General features: G+C 40.5%; 1 protein-coding gene across 1 annotated transcript; it reads left to right on the forward strand.

The window, feature by feature from the left end:
* Positions 1 to 58: 58 nt before the first annotated feature.
* Positions 59 to 19,157, forward strand: rbm41 (RNA binding motif protein 41). The gene is made up of 7 exons (XM_080187554.1): positions 59 to 126; positions 5,079 to 5,198; positions 6,041 to 6,233; positions 9,878 to 10,082; positions 12,279 to 12,697; positions 15,851 to 15,998; positions 17,232 to 19,157. Exons 1-7 carry the CDS (start codon positions 119 to 121, stop codon positions 17,330 to 17,332), a joined length of 1,194 nt encoding a protein of 397 aa, XP_080043680.1. The 5' UTR covers positions 59 to 118; the 3' UTR covers positions 17,333 to 19,157.
* Positions 19,158 to 21,102: the final 1,945 nt, after the last annotated feature.

Raw genomic sequence — 21,102 nt, forward strand, 5'->3', positions numbered from 1 at the left:
TCACGTGACGCCAATGGGCCGCCGACAACTCCCGTTCCCATGAGCCCCCAGCCGTCATCCAGCGCATGCGTGGAGTCGGTTGCTATTGTGTGGCTGAAAAAGAGTAAGGGGGTGAGAGATGCGCAGGTAGGTCTCAGAGGTGGAGGGTAGATGTGAATTTCACCCGTCACGAAAACGGATCGGTAACGGGGCAGGATCTCCCTCCGGATCAAAGCAGGTTGACTGTTCCTCCCGCTCCGGCTTGGGGAAGATTTGTAATGGCTGGAGGCTATCCCAGAGCAGAGGCTGCGGAGGGAGCTGTGGCTGTCTGTAGAGAGGCTTGTGCGTAGCCAAGGAGCAGTAATACAACAAATCTCTGCTGCAGCTTTCTTTACTCACAATCACATCCCTGCCCATCATAAGAAACCCTCTTAATTTGAACCTATGGAATACAAAAAAAATCCTGCCCCTCGGCATTCTTTCGACTGATATATATATATATATATGTGTGTATATAAAAATATATATCTCTATATGTAGTCAACCTATATGTATAATAGATTAAACTGCTGAGTCTCACCTATTCTCAGTCAGAATTAGTGATAAATTGATAGTGTTACAGTTTTCTCATCAAAACACTTTTTGTTATCGCCTGTTGACTGTGGCTATTCTGCTGAAAAGGATAAAATCCTTTTTCAGTTTAGGTATCCTAAAATAGTTGTTCCTGTCAGTTTTCTGCAATTTAGAAATGAAAATTGAGTAATATAATTGGGAATCAATTGTGTTCATGTATGTTAGGTGTGCAGCATGCTGTTTTGTGCCACCTGGATGCAATTCCAATATTTTGGACCTGGCATATTGCAAATAAGGTGGATAGTTGGCTGATGTGTGGTTCAGAATGCCAACAGGGTGAGTTTGATACCTGTTCTAACTGAGGTGGACTTGGAGCCTGCTTTCTCAAAGTGGTAGGCAACGGCAAACTGTTCAGGATGAAGCATCAGCTGATAGAATCAGCGGCCTACTTTGGACAAAGCACACCTCATAGAATCCTTACAATACAAAAGAGGACATTGGGCCCATCAAGTCTGCACCGACCACAATCCCACCCAGGCCCTACCCCCATATCCACCTGTTAATCCCTCTAACCTATGCATTTCAGGACACTAAGGGGCAATTTTAGTATGGCCAATCAACCTAACCTGTACATCTTTGGACTGTGGGAGGAAACCCATGCAGACATGAGGAGAATGTGCAAACTCCAAACAAACAGTGACCCAAGCTGGGAATCGAACCAGGTCCCTGAAGCTGTGAAGCAGCAGTGCTTGCTACTGTGCTGTCTGCCGAGTGAGTAAAGAAAGTTATTATTGTCTTTTAAAAGCGAAGATGAAATGTCATTGATACAGACCTGTGTTTGTTTAACAGGTAAGCTCATTATATATTGGATGGAATTTCCCATTCTGCAGATCAAGTGTGGCATTAGGTTGGAAACTTGGCGTGATTCTCACTGGGTGGTAGATGGATTTTTGTGACAGATTTTCCAATTTTCAGCTCTTTAATTATGCATTAGTGAGAGTCTCATCAAAACGCATGGTGGAGTAGGGGTGATTCACCCAACATGCTGTTACCTCATGACTCTGAAGGTCTTGGTGCCATATTTAAACCTGTCAGTACGTTTATTGCAGGCCAGGAGTGGGTTGAATGTTTATCTGAGCATGGCACCCAAAAAAACAAAGTTGTCTACTCCATGGTTCAGTGAGGCCTCCCTGGAGAATCTTCTTCAGGCTGTCCAGATAAGACAGAGATCCTCTTTTCTTAGTATGGGAAACCCACAAACCTGACCACGCTGACCTTGAATGAGATTTCTGAGGAGGTCAGTGCCTATGGGCAACAAAAAAAGGATCACTCTGCGATGCAAGAAAAGGACAAAACACCTTATCCGCTCAGCCAGGGTAAGTAAATCTCCTCCTCACGCCAAACCCTTCCACTCATAAGGGCATCAGGCAATCTAAGGGATATAGTCCACAGGGCTGTCGCAGTACCAGCAGATGGGAGATCAACACTCGTCTGCCAGCTAGTTTAAAATCACTCTCGTATTAGATCCTGCATAAATGGTGTCTTCATTTATTGGGATGGTTTCTACACACATAGCATCTATGCTTCTGAATCGTTCTTTCTTCTGAAGTGCTCACAATCAATCCATCTACCTTTCGACAAGCCAAGATTTTCTCCACCTAAAGCAAAAGAGCTGAGAATGGAGGGTGGACCCCAGAGTTGAGGACATTCTCCTTGCACGAGGAGCAGGTGGCAGAGCTGGCTGGAGAGGATTGAGATCATTGCTGCATGGAAGGCAAGGTTGGCTTTCCCCAGCAAACCAATGAGAGGGCATCCAGTATACTTTGGTCACATGCAGACAGTGACTGTACGTGACTTATAGTGTGGAAGTCTGCATCTTCAATCACTGCTTAATTTTTCTTTCTATTTCAGGCACTTGCAAGAAAAGGCAATGGATGACCTTCAAAAATTCAGCCCAGTTCCCTGGCCATTCCAGATGAGAAAGCAGACTTCCCATTTGATAAAGGACCATTTCTGCATTTAATTGCACCCTTCACAAATGCAGATACACGTTCCTCTGGGAACTAATTTCCACTTAATCTGATGATAACTTCAGGTATACAGCACACAGGCAGTTGTAGCTAAACTCTGAGATTAAGAGGACTACTGGAGGCCAGGGCTCTGCAGAGACAAAGTCAGATGATGAGTGTCTGCAATTGACCCTGAGCGAAATGCTGGAGTTGCAAAGACAGCAAGGTTGTCAGAGGCTGTTAACGGACTGGATGGAGGAGTCCATCCATGTTCTGTCCAGTCTTGTCGTTTGATCTGTCTCCAGACTGGAGAGAGAGCTTACCTTACAGGGAGAGTCAATATGGCCTTGTGCGTGGTAGGTCATGTTTGACCAATCTATTAGTTTTTTGAGGAGGTCACCAGGAAAGTTGATGAAGGGAAAGTGGTGGATGTTGTTTACCTGGATTTCAGCAAGGCCTTTGATAAGGTCCCTCATGGGAGGTTAGTTAGGAAGGTTCAGTTGCTAGGTATACATATAGTAAACTGGATTAGACACTGGCTCAATGGAAGAAATGAAGTAGAGATGTCAGCATTGAACTGGGGTAAACACAGTAAGAAGTCTCATAACACCAGGTTAGACCAATCAGTTTATTTGATTGTAATCTTACAAGCTTTCAGAAATGGTGTTCCTTCCTCAGGTGTGTGGAAGGTTCTGATCAGAGAGGGCTTATAAAGTCACACACAGTTTACAGAATACTGATTAGAATGTAAATCTTTACAGCTAACCTGCTATTCAAGGTGCAGACAATGTGAGTGGAGATAGCATTAGCATACGTTAAAGAGAGTGTATCGTCTCCAGACAGGACAGTTTGTGAGATATTACAAGCCCAGGCAAGTCATGGAGGTTACCGATAGTGTGACATGAATCCAAGATCCCGGTTGAGGCTGTGCTCGTGTGCGGAACTTGGCTATCGGTCTCTGCTCAGCAACTCTGCGCTGTCGTGTGTCATGAAGGCCACCTTGGGGAACGCTTACCCGGAGATCAGAGACCGAATGCCCGTGACTGCTGAAGTGTTGGTGAACAGGAAGGGAACAGTCTTGCCTGGTGATTGTCGAGCGATGTTCATTCATCCGTTGTCGTAGCGTCTACATGGTCTCACCAATGTACCATGCTTCAGGACATCCTTTCCTGCAGCGTATTAGGTAGACAACGTTGGCCGAGTTGCAAGAGTATTTACCGTGTACCTGGTGGATGGTGTTCTCGCATGAGATGATGTCATCCATGTCGATGATCCGGCATGTCTTGCAGAGATTGCTGTGACAAGGTTGTGTGGTGTTGTGGTCACTTCTTCTGAAGGCTGGGTAGTTTGCTGCGAACAACAGTCTGTTTGAGGCTGTATGGTTGTTTGAAGGCAAGAAGTGGGGGTGTGGGGATGGCCCTGGCAAGACGCTTGTCTTCATTAATGATGTGTTGAAGACTCCAGAGAAGATGTCGTAGCTTCTCCGCTCTGGGGAAGTACTGGACGACAAAGGGTACTCTGTCCCCTGTGTCCCGTGTTTGTCTTGTGAGGAGGTTGGTGCGCTTTTTCGCTGTGGTGCGTCGGAACTGTGGATCGATGAGTGCCATATCCTGTTTTTATGAGGGTATCTTTCAGCGTCTGGAGGTGTCTGTTGCGATCCTCCTCATCTGAGCACCTATTAAACTACTTTGCCTAAAATGCTTTTCTTTTTAGATAATGTTTTTCTTTTCAGTAATGTTTTTTATGTACTCCTCCCAGAAGCAAATTGTGACAAGATGCTTATGTTGTGGCAGTTTTAACTCTCGAAGAACTTAATATTTGAGCCTAAACTCAAAATCCAAAAGATGTATCTTAGCCACATGATGAGAATATCCCTGTTGACAATGTTGAGCAGAAAAATCACATCAATTAATGTCGACCTTACAAGGGGTGGCATGGTGACACAAATCAAGCCTTGGGTTACTGTCTGTGTGGAGTTTGCACGTTCCCCCTACGTCTGCGTGGCTTTCCTCCAGGTCCTCCTGTTTCCTCCCACACTCCAAAGATGCGCAGGTTAGATGGATTGGCCAAGCTAAACTGCCACATAATGTCCAAAAAATGTGTAGATAGTGAGGGAAATGAATGAAGTTACAGTAGAGTTTGGGGTGGAGGGTGGAGTTGGCCTGGCTTGGTATGCCAGAGAGTGGGTGCAAAATCAGTGGGCCAAATAGGCTCCTTCTGCACTGAAGTGGGAGTATATTTGGACTTTCTCGGTGGTTGATGAGATAAAAGTACATTTCTTTAAACAGAAAATATTGAGTCATAAATTAAAGAAATTCATTAAACCTTTTATTAATTTTTATAAATTTGTATGTGGTTTTTAATTTTACCCTCCTAATGACAGAGCAGAAATGAGGCATTTGCTGTTTTGGCTGTCGTGACTATGAACATGTGTCCAATTACAGAATTTCAGCTGTGTCCTTTTGTTTTAGTATGGTGTAATGTGAGCAGTAGCTCTCGTTATTTATCACCATTTAGGGTTAACAGTCGTATTTGTGGTGATGAGGATGTTGAGCCAGAGGAGCTGGAAACGGAAGGAGAGAGGCAGTTGCAAAACCTCTTGAAGCACCAGTTAGACACAACAGTAACACTTGAAGAGTGAGTATGCTCAAGTTTTAGCAGAATAACCTACATAGAAACATACATAGAAATTAGAAGCAGGGGTAGGCCATTTGGCCTTTTGAGTCTGCTCCACCGTTCATTATTATCATGGCTGATCATCAAATTCATTGTCCTGATCCCACCCCACCCCATATTCTTTGCTACCTTTAACCCCAACAGCTATATCTAATTTGTTCTTGAAATCACCATGTTTTGGCCTCAAGCACTTTGTGGTAGTAAATTCTACAAATTCACCAAATTTCTCCTCACCTTAGTCCTAAAAAGTCCTTGTCCTCAAACCATGACCCCTAGTTCTGGACTCCCCATAGGGTAATGGTGCTCTTTGGAAAGTCGTTGCAGACTCGATGGACTGAATGGCCTCCTTCTGCACTTGAGGGATTCTGTGGAACCCAAACAGAGCGTCAGTGAGTAGGTTATTGCTAAGCAAATGATGGGATGGGAATTGGCTGATTTTGAATTTGTCCTTTTTTTATATATATGGGACGTACTTGGGCAATTTTCCACATTGCTAGGCAGATGCCAGTGTTATACCTCTGTCTAGGGGCATGGCAAGATCTGGAGCACAAGTTTTCAGTCATTGCTGGAATATTGTCAGAGCCCATGGCTTTTGCAATATTCAGTACCTTAGGTTGTTTCTTGACATCACGTGGAGTGAATCGAATTGCCCGAAGACAGGCATCTGTGATGCTGCAGACCCCTGATGGAGGCTGTGGTCCTATTATTAAAGTTCCTTAGTCACTAATTAGTTCTTATTTAACCTACAATGTATTGATTTATTGCTGTTTTTCCTTAACTGAAGTTTCTCTTTTTTTTGCCAGATGCATAGCTAAGAAGAAATGCTTTGCCCCGAGTGCTTTATACAAACCATTTGGGGAACAGGCAGCAGGAGTCCTGAGCTTGTCACAGTTTCAAACTCTGCAGGATGGAGAAGGGGAGATTGCTGCCTTGAGAGAACTTGGACTTACTGACAGGGAAATACAACTCTGGCGAGACAGAGAGTCTCTGGTTAAGGTAAAGTAAGATTGGAGGATTTTTGCAAACTCATATTGGAAGTATCAGCATGCAAGATTGGCATTCAAGTCCTATATGGTATTAGCCTATTTAAAAGAGTTAATTCTATGTTGTTTATAGCAGTTTCAAGAATTTTACATCACTATGGGTGAACGTTGGACCCTTAGAGGATGAGAGGGGGGGACTTAGTGGTAGGGGATGGGGAAATGGCTGAGGTCTTGAATAACTTTTTTGTTTCGGTCTTCACGGAGGAGGACGTGAATAATTTGCCGGGTGTTAGCGATGGAAAGGTGGTAGGACTGGAGGGTCTCAATGACATTATTGTTACTAGAGAGGCGGTGCTCGGCAGACTGGAGGGACTGATTGTGGACAAGTCCCCAGGACCGGATGGAATGCATCCGAGGGTTCTGAAAGAAATGGCGGAGGTGATAGTGGATGCCTTGGTGGTTATTTTCCAAACGTCGCTGGATTCCGGGGAAGTGCCGGAAGATTGGAAAACAGCTAATGTTACGCTGTTGTTTGAGAAGGGTGGCAGGCAAAAGGCAGGGAATTATAGGCCGGTTAGTTTAACGTCTGTTGTAGGTAAAATGTTAGAATCTGTCATCAAGGAGGAAATAGCGAGGCATCTTGAGGGGAATTGCTTGATAGAGCAGACGCAGCACGGTTTCGTTAAGGGGAAGTCGTGTCTGACACATTTATTGGAGTTCTATGAGGATGTGCCTAGGGCGGTGGATAGAGGAGAGCTGGTGGGTGTGGTCTTTCTTGATTTTTCAGAAGGCGTTTGACAAGGTACCTCACAGGAGGTTATTGCAGAAGGTCAGGGGGCATGGAGTTGGGGGTAGGGTGTTAGCGTGGATAGAGGATTGGTTGTCAAATAGGCAGAGAGTGGGGGTTAATGGGTGCTATTCGGATTGGCGGTTGGTGACTAGTGGAGTGCCCCAGGGTCGGTGCTGGGGCCTCAGCTATTTACCATTTATATAGATGATCTGGAGGAGGGAACCGAGTGTATGGTGTCAAAATTTGCTGATGACACCAAGATTGGTGGAACGGCAAATTGCGTGGAGGGTGTGGAGAGTCTGCAGAAGGATCTAGATAGGCTGGGCGAATGGGCCAGGAATTGGCAAATGGAATTTAATGTTGGCAAGTGCGAGGTGGTCCACTTTGGTAGGAATAATGGTAGGAAGGATTATTACTTACGTGGCAAAAAACTGCAGCAGGCGACGGTGCAGAGGGACCTCGGGGTCCTTGTGCATGAGTCGCAAAAACCCAGCCTGCAGGTGCAGCAGGTGGTCAGGAAGGCTAATGGGATGCTGGCCTTCATAGCGAGGGGGATTGAATATAAAAGTAGGGAGGTCTTGCTGCAGCTGTATAGGGCATTGGTGAGGCCGCAGCTGGAGTACTGTGTGCAGTTTTGGTTGCCGCACTTATGCAAGGATATTTTGGCCTTGGAGGGAGTGCAGAGGAGGTTTACTAGGCTGATGCTGGAGTTGAGGGGGTTGAGCTATGAGGAGAGGCTGAATAAACTAGGCTTGTACTCGTTAGTGTTTAGAAGAATGAGGGGAGATCTCATTGAGACGTATAAGATGATGAATGGGATGGATAGGATAGAGGTGGAGAGACTCTTCCCACTCAGAAAGGACAGTAGGACTAGGGGGCACAGCCTCAAGATAAAGGGGGCGCAGTTTAGAACGGAGTTGAGGAGGAACTTCTTCACTCAAAGGGTGGTGAATCTCTGGAATTCTCTGCCCGTTGAAGTGGTGGAGGCTGCCTCGCTAAATATTTTTAAGATGCGGGTTGATAGGTTTTTGATAAGCGAGGGGATTAAGGGTTATGGGGAGAGGGCGGGAATGTGGAACTGAGCCACGACGGATCAGCCATAATCTTATTGAATGGTGGGGCAGGCTCGAAGGGCTAGATGGCCTACTCCTGCTTCTATTTCTTATGTTCTTATATATGTACTTTTAATGTTGCAGAGTAGAGATTTATCCTTTAAATTATGTAGATCAGATGAATGTATCTCTGAAGCCATGGTCAAATTTATGATTTGGTTCAATATTACTTCAGTTTAAATCTGTAAATTGTAAACTGCAGTTTGCAGGTTTATTTGTGGACGGGAGTGGAAGTTGGAATGTGAAATGCAGCTAATGAAGATGATGGTGTGACCTTTGTTTTCTCCAAGCATTTTTAGCAATTCAAAGTGCTTTGATACCTAGCCATGGTCATTGGAAACTTGTAGAAGATAACTATACATCATGAACATTTCAGAGTACAATTTATGATGTCAATCTAAAAAGGAATGTTCACACTGAGAATTATACCCAAATGTGAATCATTGACAAACTATTAAGAACAAACTATCTGCACAGCCGCATTTCAGTACTATAAGATATTCACATTAATGTGATTTTGGACTTTGAAGTATGGGTCACTCCTGGGCTGTGGATCTTTAACAATTTGTGCTAGTAATATTGAGGCACAATTGGTATGACAAACATCTTCACAGTAAATTGAAGAGTGGGTTATGAAAGGTAATAAGTTTTTGGGATGTTGTAAATTCAAAATTTACAACATCCCAAAAACTTAGGGGGATTGAATTTAGGAGTCGCAGCGTCATGTTGCAACTGTACACAACTCTGGTGCGGCCGCACTTGGAGTACTGTGTGCAGTTCTGGTCCCCACATTACAGGAAGGACGTTGAGGCTTTGGAGAGGGTGCAGAGGAGGTTTACCAGGATGTTGCCTGGTATGGAGGGGAGGTCATATGAGGAGAGACTGAGGGATTTGGGGTTGTTTTCGCTGGAAAGAAGGAGGCTAAGAGGGGATCTTATTGAAACATATAAGATGATTAGAGGTTTAGATAGGGTGGATAGTGATAGCCTTTTTCCTCGGATGGAGAATGCTAGCACGAGGGGGCATGGCTTTAAATTAAGGGGTGGTAGTTATAGGACGGATGTCAGGGGTAGGTTCTTTACCCAGAGGGTGGTGAGGGATTGGAATGCCCTGCCTGCTGCGGTTGTAAATGCGCCTAGTTTGGGGGCGTTTAAGAGATCTATGGATAGGTTTATGGACGAAAAGGGATTGGTTTAGATTAGTGGGTCAGTGTTTTTTTTAAAAAAAACTGGTCAGCGCAACATCGTGGGCCGAAGGGCCTGTTCTGCGCTGTAATGTTCTCTATGTTCTAAAAAGGTAAAGGAACAACAGTGATTATCAGTATGAAGTATTTTTTGATAGAGAAGACTTCAAATTGCTTTTGGGTTGAATTTAGGAGTCGGGGGAGGAGTTGTAGGTGATCATGGTGGTATAGATACTGTTGCAGTAATGTATTATTAGCATCACAGCCAATTGCAGGTATTAACACTGGTATGTTGTAATCACTCAACTTTTAAATATTTAATTATTCTTCCATTCTTATTTCTGAATTTTTTTTGTGTACAGTTCTTGAATAAGAGTGTATGCAATAGTCAAGCTGTTATCAAACTGATCAGTTGAAATTTCATAAATAAAACTTTTTTTTTAATTCTAACCTAATGGCCTGTCTTCTTTTTCATGCCTCCCTGTTGTGTAAAAGTTGAAATCTGGCATGTGGCACTAGAGGATTGGAGACAGACCCCACATTTTGAAAGCCAAATCAATTTGTGTTTAAAGTTCTCAGGGCTTGGAGCAGATCCAGCAGCAGTGCAACAAAGACTCCATGCTATTGAAGAGAAAATTGAGGAGCGGCAGCGACTCCTATCACTGCCACAGAGATTCGCAGGAAGTAAACAACTGAACAGGAGGGAGATGGAGATTGAAAATGCTATGTTCCAGGGAACTGACCGTTACACCTTTTTGAAAGCTCTATATTACCAAGGTATAGATACTTGTTATTAAATATGTTTAGTTTTTCTCCCTCTTTTTTTTGTTTTCAGTAAATCATTTCCTAGACACAAAAGAAAGGAAGCAGCCTGTTCCCAAGCTTCTGCTCAGGGAGATAAGTAAGAGTAGTCTAGCATAACTTCCTTGTTTTTTTTTCCTTGAAGTGAAGGAAATGGTTGACTTGTTAATGATATGGATGAGATGTGGAATTTGCCATGTGGAAGATCTTATGTGCTAACTTGTGTCTTAATACACTGGAGCAGGGATTTGGAGCAGTAGCGATTTAAAGACTCAACATTATCACTTTTAGTTACACAGAGAACTTGAAACCCTTCAGTTTGGAAGTCAGAAAACTGTGTCGTTCAATGTTGTTCTTTGACTCTAGCCAATTTTGTGGTCAAATGAATGATTTCTTGTCCATGCTTTATTTAAAAAAAAACTAACAAAGACCTGTTCTATGAATTTGTATGTTTCTGTGATTCTGCTTTATAATATTATTGTTCTGTACCCTTGCAGAATATTTGTGACAAATAACTGGCAAATTCCAGAGTAGTGGACACAGAACATGGTACTGTATGACTTTGTGCCAGTCATCGTCTGAATGCTGTTGGTTAATTGTATTTTTTGTTTGTAAGTTTTCTTGTTTTCTCCCAATTTTGTTCCCTGAAATTTCTGCAAAGTCATGCCCCTGCCCCAGCTACAACCATGGCCTGAAGACCTGATCCAAATGCTCTGCCAAAGTTACTCCATAACTGGATGTGTTAGGACTGACTTCTGCTTTTTTTTTCCTTCCCTGGTTTCTACATTCACGACAGCAGCATTGAGATTTGAAACCATCATCTTGGGAATTGAAGGCATAAACCTGTGTTCCACATCTTATAGACAGCATCCCGTGATTCAAAAACATTCAGTTGCTTGTCCTCATGACATGCTTCTATCTCAGTTAGGATGTGAACAGAGGCAAGGTGTGACTCCAGCAAAAGGAAAAGCAAATTGGAGTGTCAGTCACAGTTGCAACACTGAGTCACTGGTTTTAGAATGGCTTGGGTGGAAACCTTGGAACAGGTTGACTGGCCAAACTCCTGATTAGGGAATGAAATAGGACATATAGGACATAAAGGACTGAAACAAATGGCCAAAATAGCTTGCATAATGGTATCGGAGGAACTACCTAGTTGGCTGCTTCTAAATAGACCAGATACTGTTAACTTCTGATGATGTCCTTACCTTCAAGCATTTCACTCCTCACCATTATCTTCTAGCTCATTATTGATTTGCTCTCTTACTGAACACTACTCCCTATGGATTCCCTGCCCGATTGTGTGCAATTGATATTAAAGTGAAAACTTTGTTGACTTGGTGGTATGGTCCTGTCTCAACCACATGAGACAATGTTATGGGAGCTTCGACCATCTTTTTATGGTCTGACTTGACTTTACCTAGCGTTCAACTAGATATTGAACTCCCCTAGTGTTTTTGACAATGCAAACTTTGTGTTTGTAACATTTGTCACCCTTTGGAGCATCTGTTTTTTATGTTTTGAATTTTATTATTTTAGATTTATCCAATTGTTATAATTTTGGCTCAGTTCATATTTTCCAAAGTGGAAAAATATTTATGAATTATGCATGTTTGCCAATGCATTATAAGGTATTTTTATTAACCTCAATATGTTAACATACATGTAGAAATTAAATATACTTTTTGTCTTTATAAACATGGTTCTTTGCTACTCTCAGTTTCTTGAATGCACAAAGTAATTAGAAGTTATTTAGTCACTCAACCCTTATACTAGATAAGCTGTGGTACAAAGAATTGAAAACTATTCACTTTTACTGGTGTTTTATTGAATTCTATTTTCGATGAAAGCCATGCCAAATGTGGCACCACAGTAGTTGGAATCTCAGGTTTCCTTTGGGTTTCAGTTGCCACTGAGGGGTGGGAGAGTCATCCTTGGCTTACTGTCATGTGTTTATATTCCCTAGTAGAGTTCTTGGATATTGGGGTGGTTGGTAACAGATCAGATTAGATCATCTCAGCCACAGGACAGATTTGGCCCAAGGGAATGGGGAGGGGGAATGTGGCAGATGGAATGGTGAAATGCCTGATCCAAGTGTCTTCTTTGACATAACTTAGTTCTGCTTTTCTCTGGATTTGGCATGGGTAAATGTAACTTTTTTTTCCACTTCAGATGAAAAGTCCGTAAAAGACCAGAATGATCCTATCAATCAATTAGAAATGATGTTACTAAAATTCAAAAATGATTCGGTTGGAATGGGAGACACTCCAAAAGCCATAACAGAGCCTTCTATGGAAATACCTGCCACAGTAACAAGTGAAGGAGGTACTTTTAAGGAAATGACTGGCCTATTTATTCAACCACAAAGTCAGCTCTGTTCTGCAAATCTGTATGAAAATCAGAGCACCAAAGGGCTTTCCATAAACGTTCCTATCCGAACTTTATCCAGCACTGACACTCGTGGCCCTCAGAAAATTACCCAGCAAGTGGAAGCTGTTCCCAAAGAAGAGATCTGGAAGAACAAGCTTTCTGAGGAGGAAATTCGAATGATTCCCAGGTTTTCAAACTATAAACCTGGACAACCAAGCAGGGTATGATTAAATATTATTCATTAGCTGGAAAAAATATTATTAATCAACATAAGTTCTGTGAGGAATTAAAACATTTTCATTTTCAGTAATTTAACATTCATGATGAGGTTGAAACCTTAAGTAGGTTGTATTGAAGTTCTGTAGTATTGGTCAAGACCTACAGCATGGTTGCATAGTGGTTAGCACTGCTACCTCACAGCGCCAGGGACCCAGGTTCAATTCCTGGCTTGCGTCACTGTGTGGAGTCTGCATGTTCTCCCCATGTCTGCATGGGTTTCCTCTGGATGCTTCAGTTTCCTCCTGCTGTCCAAAGATGGACACAGTAGGTGGATGGACCATGCCAAATTCTCCCTCAGACTTTACCCAGAGTTTGGCGACTAGAGGATTTTTACAGTAACTTCATTGCAGTGTTAATGTAAGCCTACTTGTGACTAATAAATAAACTTTAATAAAATAAACAAACTTCACTGTTCAGTGACAAAGAAACTGAAATAATAGGCAGCAATATTTATTCTTTTTAAAATAATTGCCATCAAGATAAATAATGTTGCTCAGCAATGATTCTTTTTTAGGGAACAAGTATAAGATGGCTTTCCTGTGTCAAATGTGGCATGGGTAGATACAGAATAAATGTTCCTCAGATCTTCAATTAACAAAGTCTTTTCACCCTGAACATTCCTATTACATGATTGTGATATTTTTCACTTTGGCTATCAACCACTTTTCTTAGCTGAATGACCAGTATACTAAATTACAGTTAGTGTTATGCTGTGGGTTTGAACTGACCAGAAATTGGGTTGGGACTCATTTATCATGTTCTCAATTTTCCCCTTCTTACAAAATAGGTTTTGAAAATCCAAGCCTAGATCGCCCACTCTCTAAAGTTTTTCCTGTCTTTTATGCTACAATTTTTTTAAGTTTATTTATTAGTCAAGTAGGCTTACATTAATGTTATTGTCTGATTGGCTGTTTACCAACATACACAATCTAAAATGCAAGCCTTTGAGACCCACTTTCTACTGTGCAGTGATTCTGATCCTTTGTGTTCAAAATGCTTCATCAGTCATATTATGGACTTTGCTTCTGATTACATATTTTCAAGGATGCCATGGGTTGGGAAAGAAGTTTAAAAACAACTGTTAGGTGAGTCATTCCCAACACATTTGAAAAACCTACTACAGTAAAGTACTTTTTGAAGTAGCAGAAGACCTTTTAAAGTTGTAGGTAGCAATAAAAGCATTTTTAAAAACAAATATTTTCATCTTGTATAAACGGTTTACACAATGCTCCAGATAAGATCAGACTTGCAGATTAATATGTAGCTGAACTACATAATGTTAGCGGGGTTTGCAAGGTGGCTGGGTATCGCTGAAACTTCACCTAATACAAAGACTCCAAAGCGAGTGTTCCAGTTTAAAGACGTATCTTTTATTTGACCAGCGAGTCACAGGAGGAGCTTACTGAAGAGTCCTAGGCCCCTCCCGATGTAGAGCAGCCTGAAATCTCTAATAAACTCTGACATTTGGTTTAGGAAAGATTAGTTATACATTTTTCTTATCAAATTCTCCTCTTTTATTAGCTTTGAATCAATCATCTTCAATACACAAATCCTTAACACCTGTTGCATACTTTAGCAATTGCATTTTACCATCTGACATGATGGGATTTCATTGATCTGTGGAATCCAGATGCCTCCTCCCCCTATTGCTGACTAAACTTCATTTATTGCTTGGCAATCCCAGATGCTGAGGTCAAAGTTATTTTTTCCACTATTTTCCTCCATGTCACCAGCCAAATCAGACATTTCTCATGTCTGAGAAGGCATAGTCTTGTCTGGATAGTGAATAACTCTATTCATAAGCAACCCTGAGAAACTTACCGCTAGCGGTTCTCATTGATAAGAACTTGCATGTTGAGTTTTCATGATTTCCTAAGAATGTGGTTCTTTCTGAAAATCCCCATACCGTCAGGCCTTGCAGCAACTTGCTCTTGGCTAAAGTGTCCAATCATTCTATAAAAATACAGTTAATACATTTAAAATATCAAAATGTGTTTAAATCTCTTACTGCATTCACGTGTGTAAACTATTCCCTTGTTAGCTTACAAGTCTGATTTAGAATCATTTAGCTCAATGCTGGTAGTTCTGTCAGCATCTTAAATATCTAATGGTTTAAAATTCTCTCTAATCTACTAGAATTTTTTTTCCTTTCCCTAACACATAATCAGCCATGTATTCTGTTTCAGTTCATCAATAAGCCCAGCCTGGATTGAGATGACAAATTCCAAAGAGGAAAGACCATCTTAGGCTTTACCTTTCATATATACCTGTAACAAGACATCAAACTGTCTCTTGAATGATTCCGTATTCCTAAGGATTAATCTTTTCTGTTGCACTCAGTATCTTATATATGGATATAATGAATTCCTCCTAATTGTTCCCATTCAAAGCTGAAGGATCCAAGTTTTCTGATCTTTCTCATGCCATAGTCTTGTGATTCTTGGAATAAGCCCTGGGGCCGCCTTTGTACCATTTCCATTGCTTACCTGTGTCTCTTGTACCACAGGGACTGAAAACACCATTCAAGATGCATCCAGGCCAGAACGTTGTACAGTTTTAGTATCTTAGCCTCAGAATCATACACTAGAAATTTGGAAGACAGTACAAGTGTCTAATATCAGCCAAGCCAGAAGGCTGATTGGCATGTGATGTGGAAATAGTACTTTGGGGCCAGAAAAGAGCTTGGAGTAATGAAGGCATATTCTTGCATCTAAGCTTCATTCTGAACTCAGTGAAGGTCCACAGATGTAACTCAGATAAGACCATTCAATATCTTTCAGAAATGTGAATCTTTATGTTGTTGTCTACATATTCCATAGGCACTGTCGATTAAAGAGCCCCAGCCGCTATCTTAGCTAATATTTTCTGACTTGGTATCTGCCAGGGATTAATCTCCATTTAGATGGAGAAAACTATTTTTAGTGGGAAAGTTGAATTGTATTTTGTAGCTCGATTGTGGGGATTGTAACAAAATTTAGTCTGATCATGTAAATGTAACAGTAAAGTGACAGGATACTGTATGGTGTGATTCAAATTTCCAGTTGCACATTTACTTCACAGTGCTTTATTTTTTCCCTTTTCCCATCTTGTCTCAGGTGCTGTACTTGAAAAACCTGAATCCAAAAGCCACGCTGGAGGATTTATTTTCCTTATTTGTTTCTTTCCAACAAAAAGACAGCCCTCAGCTCCTTTTCCGGTTATTGACGGGCCGAATGAAAGGACAAGCATTCATCACCTTTCCAAGTATGCATTACTGCACGATTAGGTAGTTTCTCAGAGTTTATTACAATGGTGCTTTGCTTATTAAACTTCAAACTGCAAAGTGTATTTATTACGTCTTTTATTTGACTGTAATAGTCCAAATATGTTTTAGAAAACCAGTTTCAGTCAGCATTATCTCTAGATGAATGTAGGTTGGATGAAACTTTAATTCTTAGTCAGAGGTGATATTGGATTGACAGCCTATTTATAAATCCAACTCAATTTTCCTCAATTGTTTGAATGAAGACCAGCTCGTTTATATTTATAAGTACAGCTAACAGCAGAACTGTGTGTGATTGTTGTCAGTTGTTTTTGATGAAAAACTGCATTAATAATAGTAATTTTTGACGTGCCATCGATCGTTTAGGTAGCTTTTGGTATTGAGTTCCAAACGCAAGAGGATGCCAGTATACTTTCTAAAATTGCTTATACGCATATCAACAGACTTTGTGTAAATTTCCCCCATGGTCAAATATATAGAGGCACTGCCCTGGTGTTAAGCCATACAGACTCTATTTCTAGCTTGTGCCGAGACCAATACCTGGATTTTACCTGTGCTGAGAGTGAGAAATTAAGATAGGATTCTTGCAGCTGTAACCCAATGAGTCTTGCCAGAAATTATGTACATGTTGACATGGAGACCTAGATGAGGCTTGGTTCTGATTGTTTTCACGGTCGAGTAGCCTGCCAACTGTCTCAGTTCATTCACGTTTATACTTGTGGAACTTGGGGTAATGAAGGCACGTTCTACTCCATAGGCACTGATAGTTAAAGAGCCCCAGCTGCTATCTTAACTAATATTTTCTGACTTGAGTCAGTTTCTTCAAGAAAGGAAGAGCAAAAATTGCAGACAGCAGAGAGGTTGGTAAACCAAAATTAGCGATGAGAATGTCTTGCACCCTGCGCGAACAACGTGAACACCTGCTCCCGAGTATTAGTTTCCCTTAGCCATAAGTATTGTACACGCTAATGTGCGGTATTTGTTTATGCAATATTGTTTTAGGCACAGGATCTTGAATTCTAAACAAACCAATAATATTGCAGTCTTTATACATGAATATATTTCTGTTGTTCCAATATTTTGCATTCACGGAATAGCAGGATTAAACTTAAATATAGTGTAATTTTTATTTCTGCTGGGTGTGGAACCTACAATGCCCAAACATCCTGAGCAAGTTATTTCAGTTTAACTTTTAGATATGACATTCTTTTTAGGTGTGGAGATGGCCATGGAAGCACTGAACATGGTGAATGGCTACAATTTGATGGGCAAGCCAATAATCATAGAGTATGGACAGAATCGATTGGACCACTGACTTGTGTTTGCAGAATGTGGCCAATGAAAAGAGTTTCAGCACAATGAGATTGCTAGTCACTGGGACCACAGGCACAATGGAGTATTGGAAAGTGTTCAGCTATCTGCAGTGGATAGATTTTCAACACTGAACCAAGATTAATTACTTTATGGAAATGACCCTCATCTGTACATAACCCATACCTTCACTCGTTTATGTTTCTTTTGGTAAAAATCACCTTTGAGTTTCCCAATGGTAAATACACCACGTGATGTGGTACTGAACTACGTATAGAATGAGGAAAATTCCCAGTTTAATCCGTAGTGCTCAGTCTTTCCCAGTGAAGGTTGCATCTCGAGAGCTGCAGCTGATTATACCATTCCTTTGCTTGGGATGTGAAAAGGATTACCTTGAGTTTCAGGCTCTTGATCCACTACATGATGCCTCTTTGCAATGAAGTCCCTTCAGTAAAGGCACCCCATACAGGAAGATTTGACAATATTGATACTCTAGGCTCAAAGGATGAATGGCTTTGATGCAAGGTGCCAGTGGGTGTTTGGCATAACAGAACTCTGGTAACAGTCACTGCTTCATTTCAGACGGAAGAAAACTGGGGCATTCTTTTTGAAAGAAGGATTATATCATTTCTAACAAAATTTAGCTCATAATTAAACAACAGACATTTTATTTATGCCCATACTGCTTCATAATCATTCACACACAAGTAACTAGCACCAAGAAATGTCTTTTTTTAAACTTCCAAATTAACTTAAGACAAAAAAAGTCCTCATTAGAATGTATTTCTTCCAATGAAGTTCATTTAACGTGAGGTTTGGACACACAAGGAGGAGTGACTAATTAAACGTAAAAGTTTAAAGAAGAGCAGATCCAGTGTGAAGAAACAGCAGTGCTTTTTGCTGCTTTTCAGTCTTGCCAAACCTGGAAAGTGTTCAACTCAAACTCATTGTGGTGTGAAATTATCCAGCAAATTTAACTTCATCTCTTATTTTATCCCAATTGTGCCAAGGAATTTACTCTGCAATGGACATAAAATGTAGAAAAACACATCCTTGCCGCATTAAAAGTGTAAATTTGGGCATATTTTGTGGATATTTGTGTTTATTATTAAGATTTAGAAAATAGAATTCACAGCCAGATGAAATAAGCTTTCTTGATGAATTACAATCTAGAAATTATCATACTTGTGAACATAATTCTGACCCATTATGGTGATTTGAATTTGCTGTGGTTGAAGTTGTCAAGCATTGAAACAGTTGTTTGAAGGAGCAGCATAGTGTTCTGCCCTGAGATCAAAACTCAGCTAACAGGATGGATTTTTATGCTTTTTTAATACCTGCTCACTTTGGATCACTGCCTAGACTGACAAGAGATGAACTGATTTCCTATACATTCAGCTAGCGAGTGTGCTTTGGTTGCAAGTAACTAAGGAATGTGAAAATAAAATGTTTTTCAAGAAGTTTTTAATTCCTTCATTCCTGCAAGTTGTAGCTCATAAATTAACTGGACCAAATTAACTGGTCGTCATCTTTAAAACTAAGTAGCTGTTGTAGATGAAAGTATTCATGTCATTATGTTACTTGGGATTAAATTTTTTTTCCAAGTTTAAATTTTGCTGTAGCTATTTGAACTGGTGTTACCTATCTGTCATGATTAAAGAGTTATGTAATTGTTCAAAGAAAATAGATAAAATATATGGATAGAGCATATATATTGAGTGTTTGGATATTGTCAAATTTCATCCCATGACAGTTTCCAGGAAAATTGTCTTTTCATTGTCACCTGTTAGTTATTTTATTTGGACAAATAAAACAATGATGAACACCAATTTTGAGTTTGTTTTATTTTTAATTTTGATAGTTTGATTTTCTTTATCCACACTGCGCTTGTTGTTAATTGTGCGCAACTATCTATTTACAAGTCAAAATATTTTCTGGCGTTTTGAATTTACTGAAATTAGAGTATTTTGCTTTGTACACAGTCTGTAGAAAATTTCCTTTGGGGTATGGAAGGTCAGGATTATGTGCAGTTTACTAGTATTGGAGGACAGACTGGTGAGTTGTCTGAATGCTTCTGATATACCCAGATACTGATCTGATAGCCTTGAATTGAGGGAAGGGCATTGGTGTTAGGAAATGACAAGTTAAGGGTGGGTTGGGCTTGTGGCTTAATGGTTGGAAGCTAGTGATAGGTTGATGTGAACCATAAATTCAAATCCAGAGCTCATGACAGGGAAGTGACATTTCCGTTTCCAGCATAAAGTTCACTTTTATAGGTGATATTTTTGTATTTTGAAATTGTTAAATAAGTTTTTTTGTTAGTGGCAGATGACTCAAAAGCACATCCTACAACTGATCAAAAGATTACAAAGTATTACCAGGTTATAAATAAAAATACAATATTTGCATATCCAATTAGAGAGCAAATTTAGAATTAATTTCACCTCAATTTTAGTTTTTTGCCATAAATTGAGCAATGCTTTTATTTGTTCATAAGAAATGGGAATCATGGGTAATAAGTGCTGGCCTAACCAATCTTTCCTAAACAAAATGTGAATACAAACGTCACACAAGGAGTTTGGCAAGGGACATAACACCAGGTCATAGAACCTCTACAGTAGTGAAGGAAGCCATTCATCCAATCAAGCCTGCACTGACAAAAGTCCCATCCAGGCCCTATCCCTGTAACCCCAAATACTTATCCTGTCCATCTCCCTGACAAGGTGCAATTAAGCATAGCCAATCAACCAAACCTGCACATCTTGAGTGTGGGAGGAAACCCATGCAGACATGGAGAGAATGTTCAAACTCTACAGAGTCATGTGATGCTGGAATTGAACCTGAGGCAGCAGTTAGATGTATTGCTTTAATAACTGTTTCCTGAGAGACAGTCGTGGGAAAATTTATACTAATAGAGAACAGTAGGTTTTTGATGTTTGGGTTAAGACGAGCAAAATATTTTATGCACCCAAATTAGAAGTCTTTACGTTGATGTGAATTCAAAACTGGAGAATATTGCAGTCCCTAACACTAATCTTACAAACCATGATTGTTCAGTATAGAAGTACCTGAATTCATTCCACCCTCAAACTGCCAAAGTGGAATAATTAAAAATGAATTACATTCCTTTGAGACATAATGCAAGAATTTTAAAGTTGTGTACAACGTAGATGATTTGCTACTTAAGTGTATAAATTGATCTTATTAATTTCCTCAAGAGTTTTATTTTGAAAAGAAAAACAGTTAAGGGACAATATAAAACCAAAAACACATCCTTGCAACAGAGAAAAAAAACATGAAAAGTGACAAAACAGGACTATAAAAGAAGCTACTAAAAGAAACTTGCTAGGGTATAAAAATCAATACTTTGAAGATAATAGGGTGACCAGGAGAAATGTGAGCCTCAAACTAATAAGTGATATTGGAAATGGAGAAGTTGAATAATTTCTCAGTATTTACAGCATAGGAAGAAGGTAATTGAGACATCATAAAACTAGAATTGAATTAGACATAAACATCAAAAATAACAAGCAAAATAACATTGAAGAACCTAATTGCACTAGAGTGTTAAATGCCCAGGAGAAGATATTTCCCATTCCAGGATTTTAAGAGGAAAGTGACCGAGGGGGATTGAATATAAAAGTAGGGAGGTCTTGCTGCGGCTGTATAGGGCATTGGTGAGGCCGCAGCTGGAGTACTGTGTGCAGTTTTGGGCGCTGTACTTACGCAAGGATATTTTGGCCTTGGAGGGAGTGCAGAGGAGGTTTACTAGGC

Source organism: Carcharhinus amblyrhynchos, chromosome 4, assembly GCF_965287045.1.
Source record: "Carcharhinus amblyrhynchos chromosome 4, sCarAmb.v2.hapA, whole genome shotgun sequence".
NCBI classification, from domain to species: domain Eukaryota; kingdom Metazoa; phylum Chordata; class Chondrichthyes; order Carcharhiniformes; family Carcharhinidae; genus Carcharhinus; species Carcharhinus amblyrhynchos.